This window comes from Eretmochelys imbricata, chromosome 23 (assembly GCF_965152235.1).
Source record: "Eretmochelys imbricata isolate rEreImb1 chromosome 23, rEreImb1.hap1, whole genome shotgun sequence".
Classification (NCBI taxonomy): domain Eukaryota; kingdom Metazoa; phylum Chordata; order Testudines; family Cheloniidae; genus Eretmochelys; species Eretmochelys imbricata.
In genome coordinates this window covers 6,625,720-6,648,057 of record NC_135594.1, presented here as the reverse complement: position 1 = coordinate 6,648,057, position 22,338 = coordinate 6,625,720, and the positions used below count along the sequence as shown (strand labels likewise).

General features: G+C 59.0%; 1 protein-coding gene across 1 annotated transcript in view; it reads right to left on the bottom strand.

The window, feature by feature from the left end:
- The window catches only part of MARK4 (microtubule affinity regulating kinase 4), a 58,718-nt gene that overhangs the window by 8,141 nt on the left and 28,239 nt on the right, over window positions 1–22,338 (bottom strand). The window contains exons 2-13 of the mRNA XM_077840367.1: window positions 20,549–20,746; window positions 19,987–20,040; window positions 18,651–18,699; window positions 17,422–17,487; window positions 16,305–16,375; window positions 14,862–14,918; window positions 14,317–14,553; window positions 13,447–13,566; window positions 11,990–12,089; window positions 11,413–11,522; window positions 1,396–1,552; window positions 126–340 (exon numbers count right to left, since the gene is read on the bottom strand). Of these exons, the coding sequence (XP_077696493.1) occupies window positions 126–340; window positions 1,396–1,552; window positions 11,413–11,522; window positions 11,990–12,089; window positions 13,447–13,566; window positions 14,317–14,553; window positions 14,862–14,918; window positions 16,305–16,375; window positions 17,422–17,487; window positions 18,651–18,699; window positions 19,987–20,040; window positions 20,549–20,746 (1,434 nt within the window). The remainder of the gene's footprint in view (window positions 1–125; window positions 341–1,395; window positions 1,553–11,412; window positions 11,523–11,989; window positions 12,090–13,446; window positions 13,567–14,316; window positions 14,554–14,861; window positions 14,919–16,304; window positions 16,376–17,421; window positions 17,488–18,650; window positions 18,700–19,986; window positions 20,041–20,548; window positions 20,747–22,338) is intronic.

The following is a 22,338-nucleotide window of genomic DNA, read 5'->3' as shown; positions in this document are numbered from 1 at the left end:
GTCACCCAGCCCAGCTGGCCATACCATTCCTGCCAGATCCCTCTGCCTGTCCCCTTCTCCACCCCACTTCCCCACCCCTGCTGTCCGTCCTGGAGCCCACCCCCTGCCCCAGCACACGCCCTCACCGTGTTGATGGTGCTGTCCTTGCGCCGGTCAGGGATCTCGGATTTGTTGGGGTTGTTGGCGCTGCTCACCATGGGGCTGGAGGGGGGGATCCCGCGCCCGCTGCTCACCACACTGCAGCTGGCCTTACGCGAGGGCATCCGCTCCTCCTTCAGCTCTGCCTCCCCGGTGCTTGTGGGGCTCCTCTTGGGGTGCATGGGGACCGGCGAGGGGCCACCTGCAGGCAGGGGATAGCTCTGACATCCTGTCTGGGAGCACGGCAGCCTTGGCTGCCACCCAGCCTGGGTAGAGGGGGCAGCAGGCGGGGGTGGCTGGCGTTGGGGACTCCACCTTGTTGTCCCATAGGGTTTTACTCAGTCACAGTTTCCTTGAACTCCCCACAGCCCCCCACTGCCCTGAACTCCCCACTTCCATCTCCCCACAGCCCCCCACTGCCCGGACCCCTCCCCCCAAACTCCCGTCTCCCCACGGACCCTCACTGCCCTGACCCCTCCCTCGAACTCCCCACTGCCCCCCACAGCCCTGACCCCTCCCCCAAACTCAGTGCCCGCTCCCCTCCTGAACTCCCCAAAGCCCCCACTGCCCTGACCCCACCCCCTGAACTCCCCACGGCCCCCACTACCCTGACCCCTCCCCCCAAACTCCCTTCTCCCCACAGACCCTCACTGACCGGACCCCTCCCCCTGAACTCTCCACAGCCCCCCACTACCCTGGCCCCTTCCCTGAACTCCCATCTTCCCATGGCCCCTCACTGCCCTGACCCCTCCCCTGAACTCTACACAGCCCCCCACAGCCCTGATCCCTCCCCCAAACTCACTGCCCACTCCCCTCCCGAACTCCCCACAGCCCCCACTGCCCTGACCCCTCCCCCTGAACTCTCCACGGCCCCCCACTACCTTGACCCCTCCCCCCAAACTCCCCACGGCCCCCCACTACCCTGACCCCTCCCCCCAAACTCCCATCTCCCCACAGACCCTCACTGCCCTGATCCCTCCCTCAAACTCCCCACTGCCCCCCACAGCCCTGACCCCTTCCCCAAACTCACTGCCCACTCCCCTCCCGAACTCCCCACAGCCCTGAGCTCTCCCCTGAACTCCGCACAACCCTCCGTACCCGTGCCCCAGAACCCCTGGGCAGCCCCTGGCGCCCAGCTGCCCTTTCACCCCGGTGCCCCATGGGGTTCTGCACAGCCGGTGGCCCTCAGCGTACAGGGGCCTCAGAGCCAGGGGCCCGCTGCTGTGGGCGGGGGCCGCGGGGCAGCCTGGCACTCACAGAAGTCACTGTGCCGCCGTTGCCGGTGGTAGGTGGAGGAGCTGCGCTGGCTCTTGCCATGGGAGGACGACTTGCTGGTGCCATTGGACACCTCGCTGGGCGCCCGCACCCGGGCCAGGGAGAGGCTGCTGCCTGTGTGCGACTCGCTCCCCTCCACCTGCCGGGAGAGGACACCTGTTACCCCCCGCTGGGCAGCCCAGCCCTGCACCTAGCCGCTGGCTGGAGTCCAGGTGGGTGACGCTGGCCAGAGGTGGAAGTTGATCCTAGGGTGCCCCCTAGAGCCAGCTCCTTGGCGCCCGTGGCCAACCCGCCGTACGGTGCTACCAAGCCATCATGCCCCCAGCACGGCCAGCGATCCACGTCTGCCTGGGGAGCTCCTGCCTAACAGGAGCGGGAGCTGCTCCCCCCCTCGTCCTTGCACCAGGGCTGGGCCTGGCCCAGTTTGGAGAAGGGAGGCTGAGCCACAGCCCTCTCCAGGAGAGAAACCTGGGGGCTGTGTCCTGTTTGCTGCCAGGTCAGTCATCCCTGGCCTCCTGGGCCCACTCCTGGGCGCTGCTCCCCAAGCCCAGATCCCGCCACGGACTCCCCCGAGTTGCCCTTGGTAACGAAGTGGAAGTTTTCTGTAATGGTTAGATGAAGCTGAGGCATGCCTCAGTTTCCCTCTGTATGTTGCACGGCTGCCCAGTGGCTGCAAAAGGGTTAACAGTGTGCATGTGTGGAGGGGATAGCTGTCTGTCTGGGGGAACAAATTAAGCCTTTGAAGAACAGGCTCAACAGTGGGTCCAGCAACACAAAGACCCTGCTGAAGAATGAACCATCCACAAGTAGCAGCAGGAAACCTGGCTGGCAGGCCTGGGGAACAAGGGCTCAGGGACTGGGATACAGGCTGCCTTCTGGAGGAGCTCAGAAGCCCAGACCTGGGGAGCTAAGGGAGATGAGGGAGGGAGCCATCCCTGCTTGGCTGGTTCCTCAGGCTTGGCCAGGCTGGTCTCTGGCTTAGCCTCGGCCTCTCTGCGCAGACCCAGGCTGCTCAGAGGCAGGAGCCAGGGGCTAACTCATGGCTGCCTTGCTCTGGAGAGACTGCCAGTGTCACTGTGACACTCCTGGGAGCATCGTGCAGCCGTGGAAGGGAACGGTGCAGGGTTCCGCAGGGCACAGACTGGGCTGGACTTGCTGCAGGGAGACAGCGTCGCTGGTGCCCAAGGCCCAGTCTTGCTGTCCTGCCTGGCCCTGTGCAACTGGGGAGGTTCTTGGGGCCCGGCCCACTAAAGGGGTCACTCCCAGGAGACTGATCACAGACTGGGGAACAGACCAGCCCCTGTGACTCCGTGACTCTGGCCCCTGCAGCCAAGATCTGGCTGCAGGGCATGGAGCTGGCAGCTGCCCTATGTGGTTGCTGCCCTTCCCAGTTCAGAATCGCTGGTACATTTCACCCTGCCTCAAAATCCCATCACAGAGGCTCAAACTATATGTATACCTCCCCCACCCCCAATCGGGAAGCGGAGCAAAACACGCCCATGGTTAACCAGCGGAATAACGAAGATGGTTAGAGACAAAAAGACATCTTTAAAAACTGGAAGTCACAATCCTACTGAGGGAAACAGAAAGGAGCCTAAACTCTGGCAAGGCAAGTGTAAAAGTGTAACTAGGAAGGCGAAAAAACGAATTTGAAGGGCATCTAGCAAAAAACACAAGCAGCAAAAAAAATGTAAACCACATCAGATGCTGGAAACCTAGCTAATAGTCCGTGGGGTTGCTGGACAATGCAGGTACTAAAGGAGTACCTCTGGGAAGACAAGGCCGTTGTGCAGAAGCTAATTGAATTCTTTGCTTCGGTCTTCACTGCAGAGGATGTGAGGGAGTTTCCCACACCTGAGTGCCATTCTTTTTAGGTGACAAATCTGAGGAACTGTCCCAGATTGAGGTGTCAATAGAGGTGGTTTGGGAACAAATTGATAAATTAAATAGTAATAAGCCACCAGGCCCAGATGGCATCACCCAAGAGTTCTGAAGGAACTCAAATATGAAATCGCAGAACTGCCAAGAGGTTACTTACCTGTAACTGGAGGTTCTTCGAGAGGTGTGATCCCTATCTGAATTCCACTGAAGGTTATACGCATGCGCCATGTGTCTGGGCCAGAGATTTTGGAAGCAGTAGTGTCCGTTGGTCCCCACATGCGCCCTTGCTCCGCCTCATGGTTTCATATGAGGTAATAAAAGGGCGGGGTGGACTGACTGCACCCTCAGTTCCTTCTCCACTGCAAATGGCACAGACCCGCAGCAGAGGGGAAGGAGGGTGGGACTGAAATTCAGATAGGGACCACACCTCTCGAAGAACCTCCAGTTACAGGTAAGGAACCTCCTCCTCCTTCAAGTGATGGTCTCTATTGTGTTCCCTTGAGGGTGATTAACAAGCAGCACCCAGTCAGGAGGAGGGTGCGAGGAAGAGGACAGAACTGTGGAATGGAGAACAGCTGTGCCGAACGAGGCATCCGTTGCAGAGTCTCACACCAAGGTGTAATGAGAAGAGAAGGTTCGTACCGAGCTCCACGGGGCCACCCCACATGTCTGTAAGCGGCATGTCGTGAAACGTGGCCGTAGCCGATGCTTGTGCTCTTGTGGAATGGGCTCGTACCCCAAGGGGCAGAGACAGTCCTGACAGCCAATAGCAGAGGGTAATGTGCGCCGAAACCCACTTAGAGATCCTCTGTGTGGAGATTGCCTGCCCCTTAATCCTGTCAGCTATCGCCATAAACAATCTAGGAGTCTTGCTGAATGGTCAAGAGAGTGAAGGTGCCGCTCCTCTGCCGAGGCGTGAGGCTTTGGAAAGATGGCAGGTAAGCGTACGGGCTGGTTGACATGAAAACAGGATACAACCTTTGGCAGAAACTTGGGTGCAGACACAGGGAAACCTTGTCCTTAAGGAATGTGGGATCCGCTGTCATGGCCCCCAGTTTGCCTACCATGAGATGGGTAGTAATAACTACCAGGAAGGCGGCCTTCATGGAAAGGAGAGACAGAGAGCTGGAGGCCAGAGGTTCAAAGGGTGGTTTTATCAATGGCGTGAGGACAAGGCGGAGGTCCCATTGGGGAGCGATGAGTTGAATGGGCAGATAAGTCCATAGGAGGCCCTTTCAAGGCCTGCTAGTCAAGGGGCGTGCAAAGACAGAGCGCCCCTCCACAGGGGATAGAAGGCACAGATAGCCGCTACATGCGCCTTGATGGAGTTGAGTGCGAGTTCTGACGCCTTCAGGGACAGAAGGCAGTCCAGAAGAAGGGGAATGTCCATGTCCTCAGGATGCTTCCTCTTGGCCCGTTAGGAGCCTTGTGGCCTCTTTCCTGCTACTAGAGAGGATGTCTTGCCCTGCCGACAAATAGTCCCATTCTAGTGAAGATGCCCACCCAAAAAACAAGCTTTTATGGGGAGCGTCTATGGATCAGGATGCCAGATCCTTCCTCTATGTAGTGTGAGCAGCTCTGGGAACATTGGCAGCAGAAGTGGGGGACGGACTTGTCATGGAGTCCCTGGGCAATGCTCTGGAACTGCTCCCTACGCAGCCAGGCAGGACTCTGGGGGAGCCTCTTCTCTGGGAGCAGACTGTCTGCAGGGTAAACAGCTCACACGGCTTCCTCCTTGCTGGGTCTGACCTCGGAGCATTCAGCATCCTCTGTCCGTCCCACAGTGAGTCTGCCCAGGCGGGGTCCTGGGGAAGCCAGAGGGTCCTGCATCCCAACTTCGCAGTCAGACATGACTCTCAGCCAGCCAGTAAAACAGAAGGTTTATTAGAGAACAGGAACATGGTCTAAACCAGAGCTTGTAGGTACAGAGAACAGGACCCCTCAGGTGGGTCCATTTTGGGGGGCAGTGAGCCAGACAATCACATCTGCACTTCACTCCATGTCCCCAGCCAGCCCCAGCTGACTCACCCTCCAACCCCTCCTCTTCTGGGCTTTGTCCCTTTCCCGGGCCAGGAGGTCACTGGATTCCTTTGTTCTCCAACCCTTTAGCTCTCACCTTGCAGGGGGGAAGGGCCCAGGCCATCAGTTGCCAGGAAACAGGGTGTCGGCCATTCTCTCTGTCCAGACCCCTGCACACACCTGCCCTCTAGGGCTCTGCAACCATCATACACCCTTATCCCACCACCTAGAGACTTAAGAACTGCATAAGGGAAACTGAGGCACCCCCACACTATTCAGATAAAACATTAAGAACAGTCCCACTTCGTCACAGCACTGACGTGCAGAGAAGGACGGAAACCAGAACTGGCGAGGCCAGAACAGAGCGATCATTTGCCCCATAAGCTCAGCCATGCAGAACACAATGCCATCCACAGCCTCAGAAACAACTCTGACAACATAATCAAAAAGGCTGACAAAGGAGGTGCTGTTGTCATCATGAATAGGTCGGAATATGAACAAGAGGCTGCTCGGCAGCTCTCCAACACCACTTTCTACAAGCCATTACCCTCTGATCCCACTGAGGGGTACCAAAAGAAACTACAGCATTTGCTCAAGAAATTCCCTGAAAAAGCACAAGAACAAATCCGCACAGACACACCCCTGGAACCCGACCTGGGGTATTCTATCTGCTACCCAAGATCCATAAACCTGGAAATCCTGGACGCCCCATCATCTCAGGCATTGGCACCCTGACAGCAGAACTGTCTGGCTATGTAGACTCCCTCCTCAGGCCCTATGCTACCAGCACTCCCAGCTACCTTCGAGACACCACTGACTTCCTGAAGAAACTACAATCCATCGGTGATCTTCCTGAAAACACCATCCTGGCCACGATGGATGTAGAAGCCCTCTACACCAACATTCCACACAAAGATGGACTACAAGCTGTCAGGAACAGTATCCCCGATAATGTCACGGCAAATCTGTTGGCTGAACTTTGTGACTTTGTCCTCACCCATAACCATTTCACATTTGGGGACAATGTATACCTTCGAATCAGCGGCACTGCTATGGGTACCCGCATGGCCCCACAGTATGCCAACATTTTTATGGCTGACTTAGAACAATGCTTCCTCAGCTCTCGTCCCCTAATACCCCTACTCTACTTGCACTACGTTGATGAGATCTTCATCATCTGGACCCATGGAAAAGAAGCCCTTGAGGAATTCCACCATGATTTCAACAATTTCCATCCCACCATCAACCTCAGCCTGGACCAGTCCACACAAGAGATCCACTTCCTGGACACTGCAGTGCTAATAAGCGATGGTCACATAAACACCACCCTATACTGGAAACCTACTGACCGCTATTCCTACCTACATGCCTCCAGCTTTCATCTGGACCACACCACACGATCCATTGTCTACAGCTAAGCTCTGTGATACAACCGCATTTGCTCCAACCCCTCAGACAGAGACAAACACCTACAAGATGTCGATCAAGCATTCTTACAACTACCATACCCGCCTGCTGAAGTGAAGAAACAGATTGACAGAGCCAGAAGGGTACCCAGAAGTCACTTACTGCAGGACAGGCCCAACAAAGAAAATAACAGAATGCCACTAGCCATCACCTTCAGCCCCCAACTAAAACCCCTCCAATGCATCATCAAGGATCTACAACCTATCCTGAAGGACAACCCATCACTCTCACAAATCTTGAGAGACAGGCCAGTCCTTGCTTACAGACAGTCCCCCAACCTGAAGCAAATACTCACCAGCAACAACACACCACACAACAGAACCACTAACTCAGGAACTTATCCTTGCAACAAAGCCCATTGCCAACTGTGTCCACATATCTATTCAGGGGACACCATCATAGGGCCTAATAACATCAGCCACACTATCAGAGGCTCGTTCACCTGCACATCCACCAATGTGATATATGCCATCATGTGCCAGCAATGCCCCTCTGCCATGTACATTGGTCAAACTGGACAGTCTCTACGTAAAAGAATAAATGGACACAAATCAGACGTCAAGAATTATAACATTCAAAAACCAGTCGGAGAACACTTCAATCTCTCTGGTCACTCAATTACAGACCTAAAAGTGGCAATACTTCAACAAAAAAACTTCAAAAACAGACTCCAAAGAGAGACTGCTGAATTGGAATTAATTTGCAAACTGGATACAATTAACTTAGGCTTTAATAGAGACTGGGAGTGGATGGGTCATTACACAAAGTAAAACTATTTCCCCATTTTTATCTCACCCTCCACACACACACACACTGTTCCTCAGACGTTCTTGTCAACTGCTGGAAATGACCCTCCTTGATTATCACTACAAAAGGCTCCCCCCCTCAACCCCGCTCCCCTGCTGGTAATATCTCACTTTAAGTGATCACTCTCCTTACAGTGTGTATGGTAACACCCATTGTTTCATGTTCTCTATGTATATAAATCTCCCCACTGTATTTTACACTGAATGCATCCGATGAAGTGAGCTGTAGCTCACAAAAGCTTATGCTCAAATAAATTGGTTAGTCTCTAAAGTGCCACAAGTCCTCCTGTTGTTTTTGCGAATACAGACTAACACAGCTGCTACTCTGAGACCTCTCAGAATGACTGTTGCTCTCTCCTGTCCGATCTTGCATAGAACATGTGGCAGGAGCGGTAGGGAAGAAAAGGTGCAATTGATATGGTCTGACCAGTGGATGACTAGGGCATTGCCTTGAGAGCGGGTGCCGAGCCCTGCCCCACCCCCCTCCCCAGGGAGTACTGGGTGCCTTTGCTGTTGGCATGGGAGGCAAAAAGGACTCTGGTAGTTGGAGTGTCCCCGCAAGTGGAAATGTCGGCAACCACGGTGTCGTGGAGCGCCCATGAACTGCTGGCTCAGAGAATCTGCAATCACGTTCTGATTCCCGGGGAGATAGGCTGCTGACAACAGGATCTTGTAGGCGACCCACAGAGGAACTGCTTCCTCGCAAAGCGCTGGTGACCATGTGAATGGATGGGAGAAATGCGTGGCGCGGGATGCCCTCCGCACAACTCGAAACTCCAGGACGTTGATGTGCATCCTCGATTCCTGAGGGATCTAAGTCCCCTTTGTCACGTGATCGTCATGAGTGAGGCACCAATGGCTCCCTTGCTGGGGAAAGGGCGGGTACTGCCACTGAGCCGGTGGAACCTTTGGATAGTCATAGCGACGTTACGGGAGGGGCGGACCCTGTGCTCTGTCCGAGTCCTCCGATGTCGAGAAGCCAGAGCCTGTGGAACTCTCGGAACCACAGGAGCCATAGAGAGCAGGCGGGAACATGACCCAAAGGAGGTAAGTTCAAGGTAGGAAAGCATACCCTCTTCGGTGGCAACTGCACCTGAAGACGAAGGCACTTCACCGCCTCCAATGCAGAGAGCTCTTGTGGCTCGGGTGCTGACTTCTGCGTCCCTGGTGCTCCTGGCATGTGCCCCGCAACCGGAAGCAGAGCTGGAATGGAGCACTTCCGCAGAACCCAGGGTTTTCTTGACTTCAGTGGCACCGACTGACCTGGAAAGGGTGCATGGCATGGTGGAGCTGGCATTCTGTGTGATGTCTTGTAAGCCTTGGAACATGCTGCTTCTCCGTGGCTGGAACCTGTAGGCGATGCAGTGTCCTTTTTGGGCCTGGAGGAAGACTCCCTGCCATGTTATGCACATGTGTCTCAGCCTGACAACTCGGCCCTTGCCTGGGTCCATAGCACTGGTACCAGTTGAACCGGACCTGGTCTCCGTGGTAGGAGGTGCACTCCTGGGCTTCTCAGGCTGATGTACTGTGGGGGCAGTCCCTAGCCGGGGTCTGACTGCGGTCTCATGGCGACCTCCATGAGGTGGTTCTTGAGGCAGAGAGCCCAGCCTGCCCGGGTACGGCTTGGGCAGGAGAGGCAGATATGGCACCTGAAAGCAACATGGGCTTCTCCCAAGCAGTAAAGGCAGTGCTTAGCTCGTCACTGACCAAGAATGAGTGATGGCAGGAGGTGCAGATCCTGAACCCCCATGTCTTCGGCATAACTCAGTACCCAGACCTGGTTGCTAGGGAGGGTGAAGTGGGAGAGCAGGAGACGGGTAGAATGGCATCCTGAAGTCCCTAACAATCCTAAAAACTAAATTACTGTAAAACCAACAAAAATACTAACCATGTACAGGTAGAAAACCATCTTTTCCCCCCTGCATTTTAGAAAGTGCATCACATTCGGACCATGCGGCAGTGAGAAGGAAATGAGGGCATGGTCAGCCCGCCCTGCCCTTTATCGTCTCAGACAAAACCATGAAGCGTAGCGAGTACGCATGTGTGGACCAAGGGACACTACTACTTTCAAAATCTCCAGCTCTGGATTCATGGCACGTGTGTACAACCCTCCGTGGAAGAGAATAGGGACCATCATTCGAACAACAACTGTGGTATGTAACCTATTGCTTACATCAGCCTCTGTACCAGATGACTGGAGGGTAACTAATGTGATGCCAATTTTTAAAAAAGGCTCCAGAGGTGATCCTGGCTATTACAGGCCAGTGAGCCTAACTTCAGACCCAGGCAAAACTGTTTGAAACTATAGTAAAAAACACACAAATAAACGTGATATGCTGGGGAAGAGTCAACATGGGTTTTGTAAAGGGAAATCATGCTTTCCCAATCTACTAGAATTCTTTGAGGCGGTCAACAAGCATGAAGTGATCCCGTGGATATAGTGTTCCTGGATTTTCAGAAAGCCTCCCTCACTAAAGGCTCTAAAGCAAAGTAAGCAGTCCTGGGATAAGAGGGAAGGTTCTCTCATGGATCAGTAACTGGTTAAAAGACAGGAAACAAAGGGTAGGAATAAATGGTCAGTTCTCACAGTGGACAAAGGTAAATAACGGGGTCCCCCAGGGATCTGTACAGGAACCTGTGCGTTCAACATATTCATAAATGATCTAGAAAAAGGGGTGAACAGTGAGGTGGCAAAATTTGCAGATGATACAAAATTACTCAAGATAGTTAAGTCCAAAGTTGGCTGCGAAGAGTTACACAGGGACCTCATTAAACACAAGGACCTCACTAAACTGGACAACAAAATAGCAGATGAAATTCAATGTTGATAAATGCAAAGTAATGCTGTCACGTCACACATGTACATTGGAAAACATAATCCCAACTATGCATACAAAATGATGGCATTGAAATTAGCTGTTAGCACTCAAGAAAGAGATCTTGGATAGCTCTCTGACAACATCCACTCAGCGTGCAGCGGCAGTCAAAAAAGCGAACAGAATGTTAGGAACCATTAGGAAAGGGATAGATAATAAGACAGAAAATATCACTATATAAATGCCACTATATAAATCAATGGTACACCCACACCTTGACTAATGTGTGCAGCTTTGGTCACCCCATCTCAAAAAAAGATATATTAGAGTTGGAAAAGATACAGAGAAAGGCAACAATAATGATGAGGGGGGAATGGAACAGCTTCTACATTAGGAGAGATTAGAAAGACAGGGACTGCTCATCTTTGAACTATGGAGTTATATGACAGAGGTCTATAATTGTGACTGGTCCGGAGAAAGTGACTCATCGAAGCATAAAAGGGCATGTGACTAGATAAGGGGACACTGGACTCCATTTTAGTGCCTGTGTTTTTCCACACACTGGGTTGGGGGCTTGGCTTGAAACAAAGAAGCTCCTTCCACATGGAATAAACTATAAAAGGGGGAAGTCAGTTCAACCGGGAGAGCCTCACTCCCTCTCAACACAACACCTGGAAACACCTTAGGAACAAAGACTGAATGGGGGGTGCCAGGCAGGAAAGAAGGAAGCCTGCCTGTGTAGGGAAGCTGGGTGGACAGTTTGTACTATCTAACTGTTTAATCCTATCCAGTTTAGAGAATTTAGATTGCGGTTTTATTTTTTATGGTAACGTACTTTGATCTGTATGCTATTACATATAATCACTTAAAAGGGAGCCCAGACTGGCGAGACAGAGGGTTCAGCGATACCCCAGTTCCAGGTTGCATCCCAGGGGAAATGCATCACAGGCTCCCCACGGGTCCTCCCCACCTCCAGATCAGCCCCCAGGTTCCCCTGGGCCTGCACTCACCTCGTTCTTCCTGCCCAGCAGGAGGTAGGTGGCCGTGACCTCGTTGTATTTTTGGCTGTTCAGGGCTTCCTTGATCTCCTCGCGGGTGTATCCCATTCCCACCATCACCTCTGGAAGAGAGGGGTTGGATTCACTTCTGGCACAGACACCACCCCCACCCCTGCCGGGGCAGGTGCCATGCAGTGTCCAGCCCCCGCCAGATGGCACAAGCCCCGTGTGTCCCCTGGGCTAGATGATAGGCCCATGGGCAGCGCCCATTTGCCCAGGTACTTCTGAGCCCTGTCGGGGCTGGGATGAAGGGGCCATGTCCCGGCCCTGGGACCCTGTGCAGCTGCCCTGGGGGGGGGGGGGGAGGTCGGACAAGGGTCCAGGCCGTGGGGCCGTAGTCTCGCTCTGTCCCACAGCCAGTCAGCTCAGGCCACTTCAGTGAGCCCTCCCCTAGCTGGTGCCAAGCAGAGCCCCGCCGTGAACCTCAGAGGGACTGCGGACAAATGCTCCCCCAATAGGCGTTCCCCCCTTGGTCATCAGGGTCCAGACAGTGGTGCTCACTCAGCACAGCAGAGCCCTGGACCCTCACCGATGCGCTTGGTGTCCCCAAAATCCTCCTCAGGCTCCTTGTAGGGCTTCAGCTCGTCGCCCTCGTAGCCGATGTTGATCCATTTGTCCTTCATGATTTGCTGAGAGAGAAGGGATGCATTAGGAGGTCTCGGGCCTCTCTGGTGGGGGGGCTGCATCTCGAGACCAAGCACCCCTCACCCTCCCTCCCATGGGGACAGGGGACACGACTGCCCCTTGCCACGCACCCATCGCCGCCCCCCCCACAACCGGGACAAGGGCCGCGTCTGCCTCCCACCACGCACCCATCATACACACACGCCTCCGCACTGGAGGAAGGGCCATGTCACTACGCACTCCTCCCGCTCCACAACCGGGACAGGGGCTGCATCTGCCCCTGCCACTTACCCATCAACCCCCGCCCCCGCCACACACCACAGGACAAGGACTGCGTCTTCCCTCCGCCACACACCCATCAACCCCATGGGAAGTCTCCCTGCCCGGCACCCATCACTCTGCCCCCGACCCAGGACAGGGCCTGTCTCTCCCTGCCAGGCACCCATCAGACCCCTACCCCCAGCGGGACAAGGGCAGAATCTCCCCCCTGGCACCCCTCAGGACGCAGCCTGCATCTCCCCGCTGGGGAACAGGCTGTGTCTTCCCACCACTGGGCAGACCCTCCATCCCCGGCAGGGCCTGCAGACCAGGAGCAGAGACAAAGGACTCAGTGCACTCCTTCCAGTGCACCTGGGCCCCATCCCTGCTGTGTGTCTAGAGATGCTGTGGGTTAGGGAGCCCGACAGCCCAAATTCTGGCCCCCAGGGAGCTCCCATGGCCTGCAGGAGCCGCACCTCCCCAGGGACTCCCTGCTGGCTCTGCAGATCCCACCCGCGCAGGGGGCTGAGCTCTGTGGGGGCTGCACGGAGCCTGCCTGGGTCTCAGACACCCTGTAATTATCCCCTGAGTCAATTACACTAATTACAGTCATTGGGGAGACAGCGCCAGGCAGGGCCCCGTGCAGGCAGAAACAGCTTAATGAGAGCTCGCTCTCATGGGGATTGCTGCCACTCGGGGGGCACAGTGCAGAGCAGAGGGCAAAGATGGCATCCCAGCTCCACGGACAGAGTTGGGGGGGCTGGGTAAATGGAGCCACAGAGCACAGGAGCAGCAGGGTGAGGAAGTGGGAATGTTGGTAATATTATTATGATGCCCCTGTGTGCCTCGGTTTCCCTCTGGGCTTTGCACTGCTCTGCACAGGGTGTAAAGGGTTAAACAGTTACTCCAGGAGCAGAGGCGGGGCTGGGAGGCACCGCACTGTCTGGGGGCTGCCAATAGGTTGTTCCGGGCAGGGTGTAACCGACCCAGATCGATGGAGGGCACAGGGAATGGGGAATGCCAAGGGACTGAGCACAGGGAATGCCGGGAGGTCCCGGTTCTCCCGGGGGCACCCTGCCAGCGTTCCCTCCCCGGGGCACTCACCTCCAGGGTGCAGCGCTTGGCAGGATTGAGCACCAGGAAGCGGCGCAGGATGGTCTCGCAGTCTGTGGACATGTAGAAGGGGACGCGGTACTTGCCTCGCAGCACTCGCTCCCGCAGCTCCTGGGGGGATGAGGGAGGGTCAAGTCAGGCAGGGACCCCCCGCCAGCCTCCCTGCCTGCCCGGGACCTGCTGAGCCATCCCCAGGGACTTGGCTAGGAACTGGCCCCAAAGGGTTCCCCCCTCCCCCTCCGCATACAAAGGGGGGGTCAACTCCGATGAAGGGCAGGGACTGGGCTCTGCCTAGCAAGGCTGTAGGGTCCCCTGGGCCCCAGCTCTGTGCCCAGGCTCTGGCTATAGGGACCCAGAGCCTCCTCTCTGATGCAGGGGACAAGGCCCTGCAGAAAACACAGCCAGAGCTAGAGATTGCCTTTCCGCAGGGCTAAGCGCTGGCCCTGCCATCATGCCCCCCCAACACCCACAGCCCCATGTCCCTCCAGGACCCCCTGTGCCCCCATCTCCCCACCCCCATGTCCCCTCCAGGACCCCCTGTGCCCCCATCTCCCCACCCCCATGTCCCCCCCAACACCCACAGCCCTGTGTCCCTCCAGGACCCCCTGTGCCCCCATTTCCCCACCCCCATGCCCCCCGGACATCCTGTACCCCCATCTCCCCACCCCCATGCCCCCCCAACACCCACAGCTCTGTGTCCCTCCAGGACCCCCTGTACCCCCATCTCCCCACCCCCATACCCTCCAACACCTCCATCCCCATGTCCCCCCAGGACCCCATGCCCCTGAGTCAACACCCCCCCATCCCTGTGTGCCCCCCAGACACCCCCATCCCTGTGTGCCCCCATGCCCCCCTGCTCACCTTGAGGTTCTGCCCGTCGAAGGGCAGCGAGCCGCTGACCAGGGTGTAGAGGATGACCCCCAGGCTCCAGATGTCGACCTCGGGCCCATCGTATTTCTTGCCCTGGAAGAGCTCGGGTGCGGCGTAGGGGGGGCTCCCGCAGAACGTGTCCAGCTTGGAGCCCAGCGTGAACTCGTTGCTGAACCCGAAGTCAGCGATCTTGATGTTGGCATCGGCGTCCAGCAGCAGGTTCTCTGCCTGGGGGGGGATGGGGGGCACAGCAGGGTCCGGCCACGCCCCCACAGCTGGGGGGCTGGGGTACGTCAGGGTCAGGCCCCACCCCCACAGCCGGGGCGGGAGGGGGTGGGAGGATAGGGGCAGTGCCTGGGAGGGAGGGAACAAGGGGGAGCGGGTGCTGGGAGAGGGCCTGGGCTGGGGCAAAAAGGGGCTCTTGCCTTCAGGTCTGGTGTGGTCTGGGGGGAGGGTAAGTACACGGGGGGGCTGGGGGGATGCTGGCGCAGTGCCCAGGGTGGGGAGAGGGGCAGAACCCGGGTGGGGTGACTCACCTTCAGGTCTCGGTGCACGATGTTCTTCTGGTGACAATAGTGCACGGCCGAGACGATCTGGGGGCAGAGCTGGCAGTGACTATGGGACTAACGGACGCCATCCTCTGCCCCCCATTGCTCCCCCCACCCCCGCTGCCCCCCAGGAGGGGAACTGCTCCTGTAAGACGAGTGCTCTGCTGCCAGGGATCGATGGCTGGGAAGGCAGCGCCCATCCAGATTTCCAGGCCGGCTCCCAGCAGGGAGCCCTTAAACCCTCCCCCCACCCCACACACACACCCCGCCACACACAAGAAGAGTGGTTCTCACGCTTTTGTACTGGTGACCCCTTTCACACAGCAAGGCTCCGAGGACGACCCCCCTTACAAATTAAAAACACTTTTTTATATTTAACGCTATTCTAAATGCCGGAGGTGAAGTGGGGTTTGGGGGCTGTGGCTGACAGCTCATTACCCTCGGTGTAATAACTCCTGATCCCCTGAAGGGTCATGAGCCCCAGTTTGAGAATCCCTGCACAAGAGGGTCAGCAGCAGAGCCCCTCCACTCTCCACTGCCCCCTCCCCCTACTCCACACACACCACTCAGCCTCTGCCCCACAGACTGCCCCCCTACGCTGCACCCGAGCTCACAGCAACGCAGCCTCCCCCCACAGAGCACACAGCCCCCCCCACGCAGAACACGCAGCCCCCCCCCGACCCGTCAGCACAGCCCCCCACAGAACACGCAGCCCCCACATGCAGAGCCAGCAGCTCCCCCATGTGCAGAACACGCAGCCCCCCTGAGCCGTCAGCACAGCCCCCCACAGAACACGCAGCCCCCACATGCAGAGCCAGCAGCCCCCCCATGTGCAGAACACGCAGCCCCCCCGAGCCGTCAGCACAGCCCCCCCGCAGAACACGCAGCCCCCACGTGCAGAGCCAGCAGCCCCCCCCCACGTGCAGAACACGCAGCCCCCCCGAGCCGTCAGCACAGCCTCCCCGCAGAACACGCAGCCCCCACGTGCAGAGCCAGCAGCCCCCCCCCACGTGCAGAACACGCAGCCCCCCCGAGCCATCAGCACAGCCCCCCCACGGAACACGCAGCCCCCACGTGCAGAACACGCAGCCCCCCCGAGCCATCAGCACAGCCCCCCCACGGAACACGCAGCCCCCACGTGCAGAGCCAGCAGCCCCCCGCACCACACACGCAGCCCCTCCACAGAGCACACAGATCATACAGCCCCCCCCGCCCTCATCCCTCAGGCTGGAGCTGACCAGAGACTCCACCCTGAGCTACAGTGATGTGCCCAACAGGGCGGGGGCTAGGGGTGCAGAGAACTCCCACCCCGCTCCCCACAATCCCTGCTGCCAGCTCCCCCCACAGCCAGCGCCTGCCTGCTCCCCACAGCGCCCCCTGCTGGGGTGGGCAGGGCTCTTGTCCATTCCCCTGTCCACATTCTGTCCTGACCTGTCTGAATTTTGCCCGGGCTTCCTTCTCCTTCATCCGTCCATGTGACACGAGGTAGTCAAAGACTTCGCCTGCGGGGAGGGGGTGCGGTCAGGAGCAGTCTGTAGTGGCAGGGGGTAGTGCCGGGGGGGGTCTATTACAGCGGGCCATGGGGGGCATGGAGACCCCACACATTCCCCAAGAGCGGCCAACCAGGCTGGTTGTGCCAGGGTTCATGCCTCCCACCCGACACTGGCCCACCCAACCGCACCCTGCAGCGTCCACGATGGGATGAGCCTGAGCCCAGGTGGCACCAGCCCGCAGGCACAGATGGGAGCCGCCCATGGAGCCACTGGAATGGATGGGAATGTGTACGCCCCCCGCCTGGCTCCCAGTGCCAGCCTGCGCCAGGGAGGCAGCTGCCAGGTGGGTGGCACCTGCAGGGGCCTAGTGGCTTGGCTTATTTTAAACAGAGCGAGGATAATTTTAGCAGCATGGGGGGAGCCAAGCAGGGCCTGTGATCAGGAGGGGCTGTGGGAGGGAAGAGAGCGCATCCCGCCAGGCAGAATCCCTGGTCAGGCAGGGATGTGGGGGGAGTCACACCAGGCAGAGCCCTCGGTCAGGAGGGAATGGGGGCATGTCACGCCAGACAGGCTCCTCGTCAAAAGAAGCTGGGGGGGGGGGTCACACTGGGCAGGGCCCCTGGTCGGGGGGGCGGTGGGAGGGGATATCTCAGGCAGGACCTGTGGTCGGGAGGGGTGGGGTGGGGTGGGGACATGTCAGGCAGGGGTCCTGCCTCCCCGCCACGCCTGTCTATCTCCCCAGGCTGTGACTGCTGGGGAGGCCTTTGGGGTGCTGGGCCAGGCTGGCTCCCATCGCTACCCACAGGCTCAGAGGGTCCCAGAGCCAGACTGCACCCCAGGGCAGGCTGGGTGGGGCTGTAGCCCATAGAACACTGGAGGTGAGCCGGGCAGAGGGATCTGGGGGCCATGCAGAGAGGGGGTGCGGGAACACAGAGGGGTCCAGAACTCCAGGTGCAGCACAGACACCCCCAGGGGTTGCAGGCATGCAGAGGGCACAGGCCTGGGGGAGCAGATGGCGGGGCAGGGGCTGCTGGCACGGCAGGGGGCATTCTCACCAGCACTGGCATACTCCATCACCAGGTAGAGTGTTTTCTCCGTCTCTATCACCTCAAACAACTTCACTGTAATGAGAGACACAGGTCAAGGCCCAGCTCCCGACATCGCCCAGCGAGCCCCACTCTCACCCGCACAGCCCACATGGTGCCTGCCGCTGGGGCCCTGGTCGGGGTCTCTCCCATGGTGAGGCTGGAAGCTTCTTCACTCCCTGTGCAAGCCCCAATGCCCCTAGCTCCTGGTGGTGTGGACAGGGCGGCACGGTTACTCCCCACGCGGGATGGGGAGTGGCGTCTCTGAAAACGCCCTCCGCAGCACAGCATGGATCCCTTCCAGAGGGCTGGGGGCCATGACACCGCAGAGACAGCTCTGATCTGTGATGGCAAAAAGAAGGAAATTCCCAGGCAAACCCCTCAGCTCTGTTGCTAGGGGCTGCCCAGGCTCCCTGCACTCCGGAGCTCCCGCCCTTGGGCAGCTGGGGCAAAGGGAGTGGGGGTGACCCAGCCCCAACATCTGGAAATACTCGGGGAAGTTTTGCACAGTCACCAGCCTTCACTCTACCCCTCGCTGCTGCCTGTCTGCTCCCTCCACAACTCTGCCCTGTCCAGAGCCCGCTTCGCTCCCAGAAGCCCTGGAGCCTGCAGACAGCCCCGGAGCCTGCGGACAGCCCCACGCGCCAGCCGGGAGACGGCAGACGTGCCCACGGCTGCATTGTCACAGACCAGAACCTCTGCACTCACACGGAGCGTGCTAGACCCTCCTCTGAAATATATGGGTCACAGTCCCGCAAACACCCTCCTGGGATGGGCCTGACCCTCCCTCCCAAACCCCCTCATGGGCCGGGCCTGGCCCTCCTACACAATGTCCCCACAGGACGGCCCGACTCCCACCCAACACCTGTCCCAAATGTTCTCACAGGATGGGCCTGTCTCTCCCTTGCCCCAGACCCATCACTGGACAGGCCTGCCCCTCCCCCACTCACACGCCATCACGGGAGGGGCCTGACCCTCCCGACCCCCACCCCACACACACACAGGAGGGCTCTGACCCCCTGTAGTTGAGGGACCTGCAGGGGCAGTGCCCACCGAGCAGAGGTGCCAGGGCCCGGATCCCCTCAACTGGCAGAGGCTGTTGTGGCTGGGGGACGGGGTATTTGGGGCTGTCATTTGCTCAGGCCCCATCGCCCCCATGCTGCTGAGCCCCAGAGCCAGACCCCCGGACCCCAGCTCACCGATGTTGGGGTGGTTCAGGCCCTTCATGATCCGCACTTCCCGGAAGAGCTGCAGGGGGCAGAGAGACGGGTGTGTGTGTGTGTGGGGGTGTTAAACAGCCTCACAGCTCCTCCTCACCTACCCCACCACCTCTAGCCCCCCAGGGCCTTTCCCTCTAGGGGGCACTGGCTCCAGTCCAGCCCCACGGCAGGGGAGCAACTGGTTCAAGGGGACAGGGAATGAGACATGGGGCCTTTCCCCTCTGGGGGGCACTGGCTCCGATCTGACCCCATGGCTGGCGAGTAGCTGAGGGGTACAGGGAAGGGGACATGGGCTCTTTCCCCTCGGGGAGCGCTGGCTCCGATCTGACCCATGGCGGGCGAGTGGCTGAGGGGGACAGGGAAGGGGACATGGGCTCTTTCCCCTGGTGGGGGGGACGCTGGCTGTGATCTGGCCCATGGCTGGCGAGTGGCTGAGGGGGACAGGGAAGGGGACACGGGGCCTTTCCCCTCTGGGGGTGCCGGCTCCGATCTGACCCCATGGCGGGCGAGTGGCTGAGGGGGACAGGGAATGGGACACGGGCTCTTTCCCCTTGGGGAGCACTGGCTCTGATCTGGCCCTATGGCAGGGGATGGGCTGGCTCAGGGGTTTGTTCTCATCTGCTCCCCACCCACAGCTCCTTTGCTAATTAGCAGCCCCTGGAGATGCCTCTGGAGCAGCTGTTACCACAGCGACCAGTCTGGCCTCTGGGCACTAATTAGAGCAGTGATCTGAGGGAGGGGAGCCCGTGTCAATGCCAGGGGCTGGGGCAGCCAGTGCGGGCTGGGGCTGGTAGTGTCCCAAGGTGGGGGACAGGAGCGGGGCAGGTGTCCTGGGGTGGATGGGAAAGGGGTCAGGTGCCGGGCGGGGTGGGTGTCCCAGATTAGCTGCGCGGAGAGGCACAAGGCAGGGCCGAGGGATGGTTCCCTAGGATAGCGGGGTGGGGTGCTGGGTATGGGACCCGAGCTCACGGAGGAAGCACAGTGAGGAAGTCGCAGGCATGGGGAACCCAAATGCCAGGGCCAGAGCCCCCCCTCCCCCAGCCCGGAGCACAATGGGCTCTTTGTGAAGCCTGGGAACCCAGCCGCTGGCGTCGGAGCTATGCCGTGGGCAGCCAGCGGGAGGTGGGGGGCGACCCCCATCCAGGGTGGCCTGGAGCTGCTGCCCGTCCTGCCAGTCCCAGGCCTGGCTACCTCTGTCCCTCCAGGCCCAGCCCCCGGGCAGCGCAGCCCCTGCCAGGACTTTGCCCCCTCCCCAGGGCATGGGTCTGCCAGCACCTGCAGGGTGTGGGGCCCCTCCCCCTCCGCCCATGCTCACCTTCTGGAGGCTCGTGGGGTTCAGCTGCGTCTTGTCGATGATTTTTATTGCCACCTACAAACAAACCAGATTCTGGCTGGGGGGCGGGGGGGGGGGGTTTAGGGCACTCAGTGCCTGCGCCCCCCACTTCCCTCTTTGTGCCCCATACGCTCCTCCACTCCCCTGCCCCATCTGCACTTGTGCTATACTCCAGCAGCCCCTGACACCTCAGCATCCCCCACTCTTCCCAGTGCCCCCCCTTGGAGATCTTCCCTGTGCCCCCCCAACATCTGAGCTCCCCTGTGCACCCCCTCAGTTTACACTACTCCAGAGAGCCCCACTACGTCCCCCACCCTCCGTGGAGTGCTGCCACGTGGCTCCCCACGTCCCCTGCTCTCCCCGGAGCGCTGTCCCATGGGCCCCCCCCCCGCCCCGTATCCCTTACTTGCCCTCCCTAGCGCGCTGCCCCATGGCCCTCTGCAGCGCTGAGCCATTGCCCCTGCCCTCACTGGAGCGCTGCCCCATGACCACCCTATAGCCTCCAACCCCACAGAGTGCTGCCCCGTGGCCCCCGCAACCTCACCTCTCTGCCTGTCAGGATGTGCCGGGCCAGCTTGACCTTGGCGAAGTTGCCCTTGCCGATGGTTTTGAGGAGTCGGTAGTTGCCGATGTGGGGCTGCTCGTCGGTGCAGGAGGCGATGGAGTTCCGGCAGCGTGCACCCAGCGACCGGCTGGACCACGACGAGCCCTTCTCCGAGCGGCTGCTGGCCAGGGTGGAGTGCTGCAGGGGAGAGAGACAGCGTCACCTGGGGGCAGGAGGGCACCAGGCGCTGCGGGGAAAGAGTCCTGGCTCCCAGCTTCCTGCTCTAATCGCCAGACCCCACTCCCCTCCCAGAGCTAGGGAGAGAACCCAGGAGTCTTGGCTCCCAGTCCCCCGCTCTAGCCACCAGACCCCACTCCCCTCCTGGGGCTAGTGCACCGTTTGGGTTCGAAGGCATGCTGCAGCCACTCAACAGCTGGGTTAAGTCAGCACAGGGGCCCCAGCCCCATTGTTTCTCCAGTCCCGAGTACCATGTGCCCAGCTGAGCAGGAAAGCCCAGTGGGTGGAGGAGTCACTGTGCTACCAGAACCAACCGGATCCTGCCTCAGGACGATGGCACCGCACACGGCAACAGGGAGGGCAGGAAGATGCCCTCCAGCCCACCCCCTCCAGCCCCCTTCCTGGGCACTGGCCAACTGGGAACGGGATCAGGAGTACCTCCCTAGCAAGGGACGCTCCAATGGGCACCGCTCGGGGCACCATGCCTGTGACGAAGTGGGACTGTTCTTAATGTTACCTCTGAATAGTGTGGGGGTGCCTCAGTTTCCCCTATGCAGTTCTTAAATCTCTAGGGGGTGGGATAAGGGTGTATGATCATTGCAGAGCCCTAGAGAGCAGGTGTGTGCAGGAGTCTGGACACAGAGAATGGCCAAAACCCTGTTTCCTGGCAACTGATGGCCTGGCCCTTCCTCCCTGCAAGGTGAGAGCTAAAGGGTTGGAGAACAAAGGAATCTGGTGACATCCTGGCCCAGGACAGGGACAAAGCCCAGAGGAGGAGGGGCTGGAGGGAGTTTCAGTTTGGGGCTGGCTGGGGACATGGAGTGAAGTGCAGACGTGGTTGTCTGAGTCACTGCCCCCCAAAATGGACCCAGCCCAGGGGTCCCGTTCTCTGCACCTGCAAGCTCTGTTTTAGACCATGTTCCTGTCATCTAATAAACCTCTGTTTTACTGGCTGGCTGAGAGTCACGTCTGACTGCGGAGAAGGGGGGCAGGACCCTCTGGCTTCCCCAGGAGCCCCGCCTGGGCGGACTCGCTGTGGGAAGCGCACGGAGGGGCAGAGGATGCTGAATGCTCTGAGGTCAGATCCAGGAAGGTGGAAACTGTGTGAGCTGTGTGTCCTGCAGACAGGCTGCTCCCAGGAAGGCGACTGCCCCAGAGTCCTGACTGGCTTCATGGGGAGCAGTTCCAGAGCACCGCCCAGGGACTCCGTGACAACTGGTGGTAGAGGTGGGATGTACTGCACCCCGTGGATGGTGCTTCCTGCAGTAAGTGACTGGGGAGCAGTAAAACGAAGGGGGATTGACAAGGACCAGGCATGCTGAAGGCTCAGAGAGGAGCGGTTTCGGGGGGCGGTTAACCCCTGGGAGTGTGTGACCAGCGAGAAGGACTGTGCAGTAATGGGGTCACCCTGGGGACTGCGGTGAGCAGTCTCAGGGGCGGAGGAGCCTGCGGCTTGGTCCTGGGAGAGAGAAGGACTTTTGCAGTAACAAGGTTCCCCGGGGGATTGAAGCGAGCGGTCCCAGGGGCAGAGGAGTCTGCAGCTCGACCCTGGC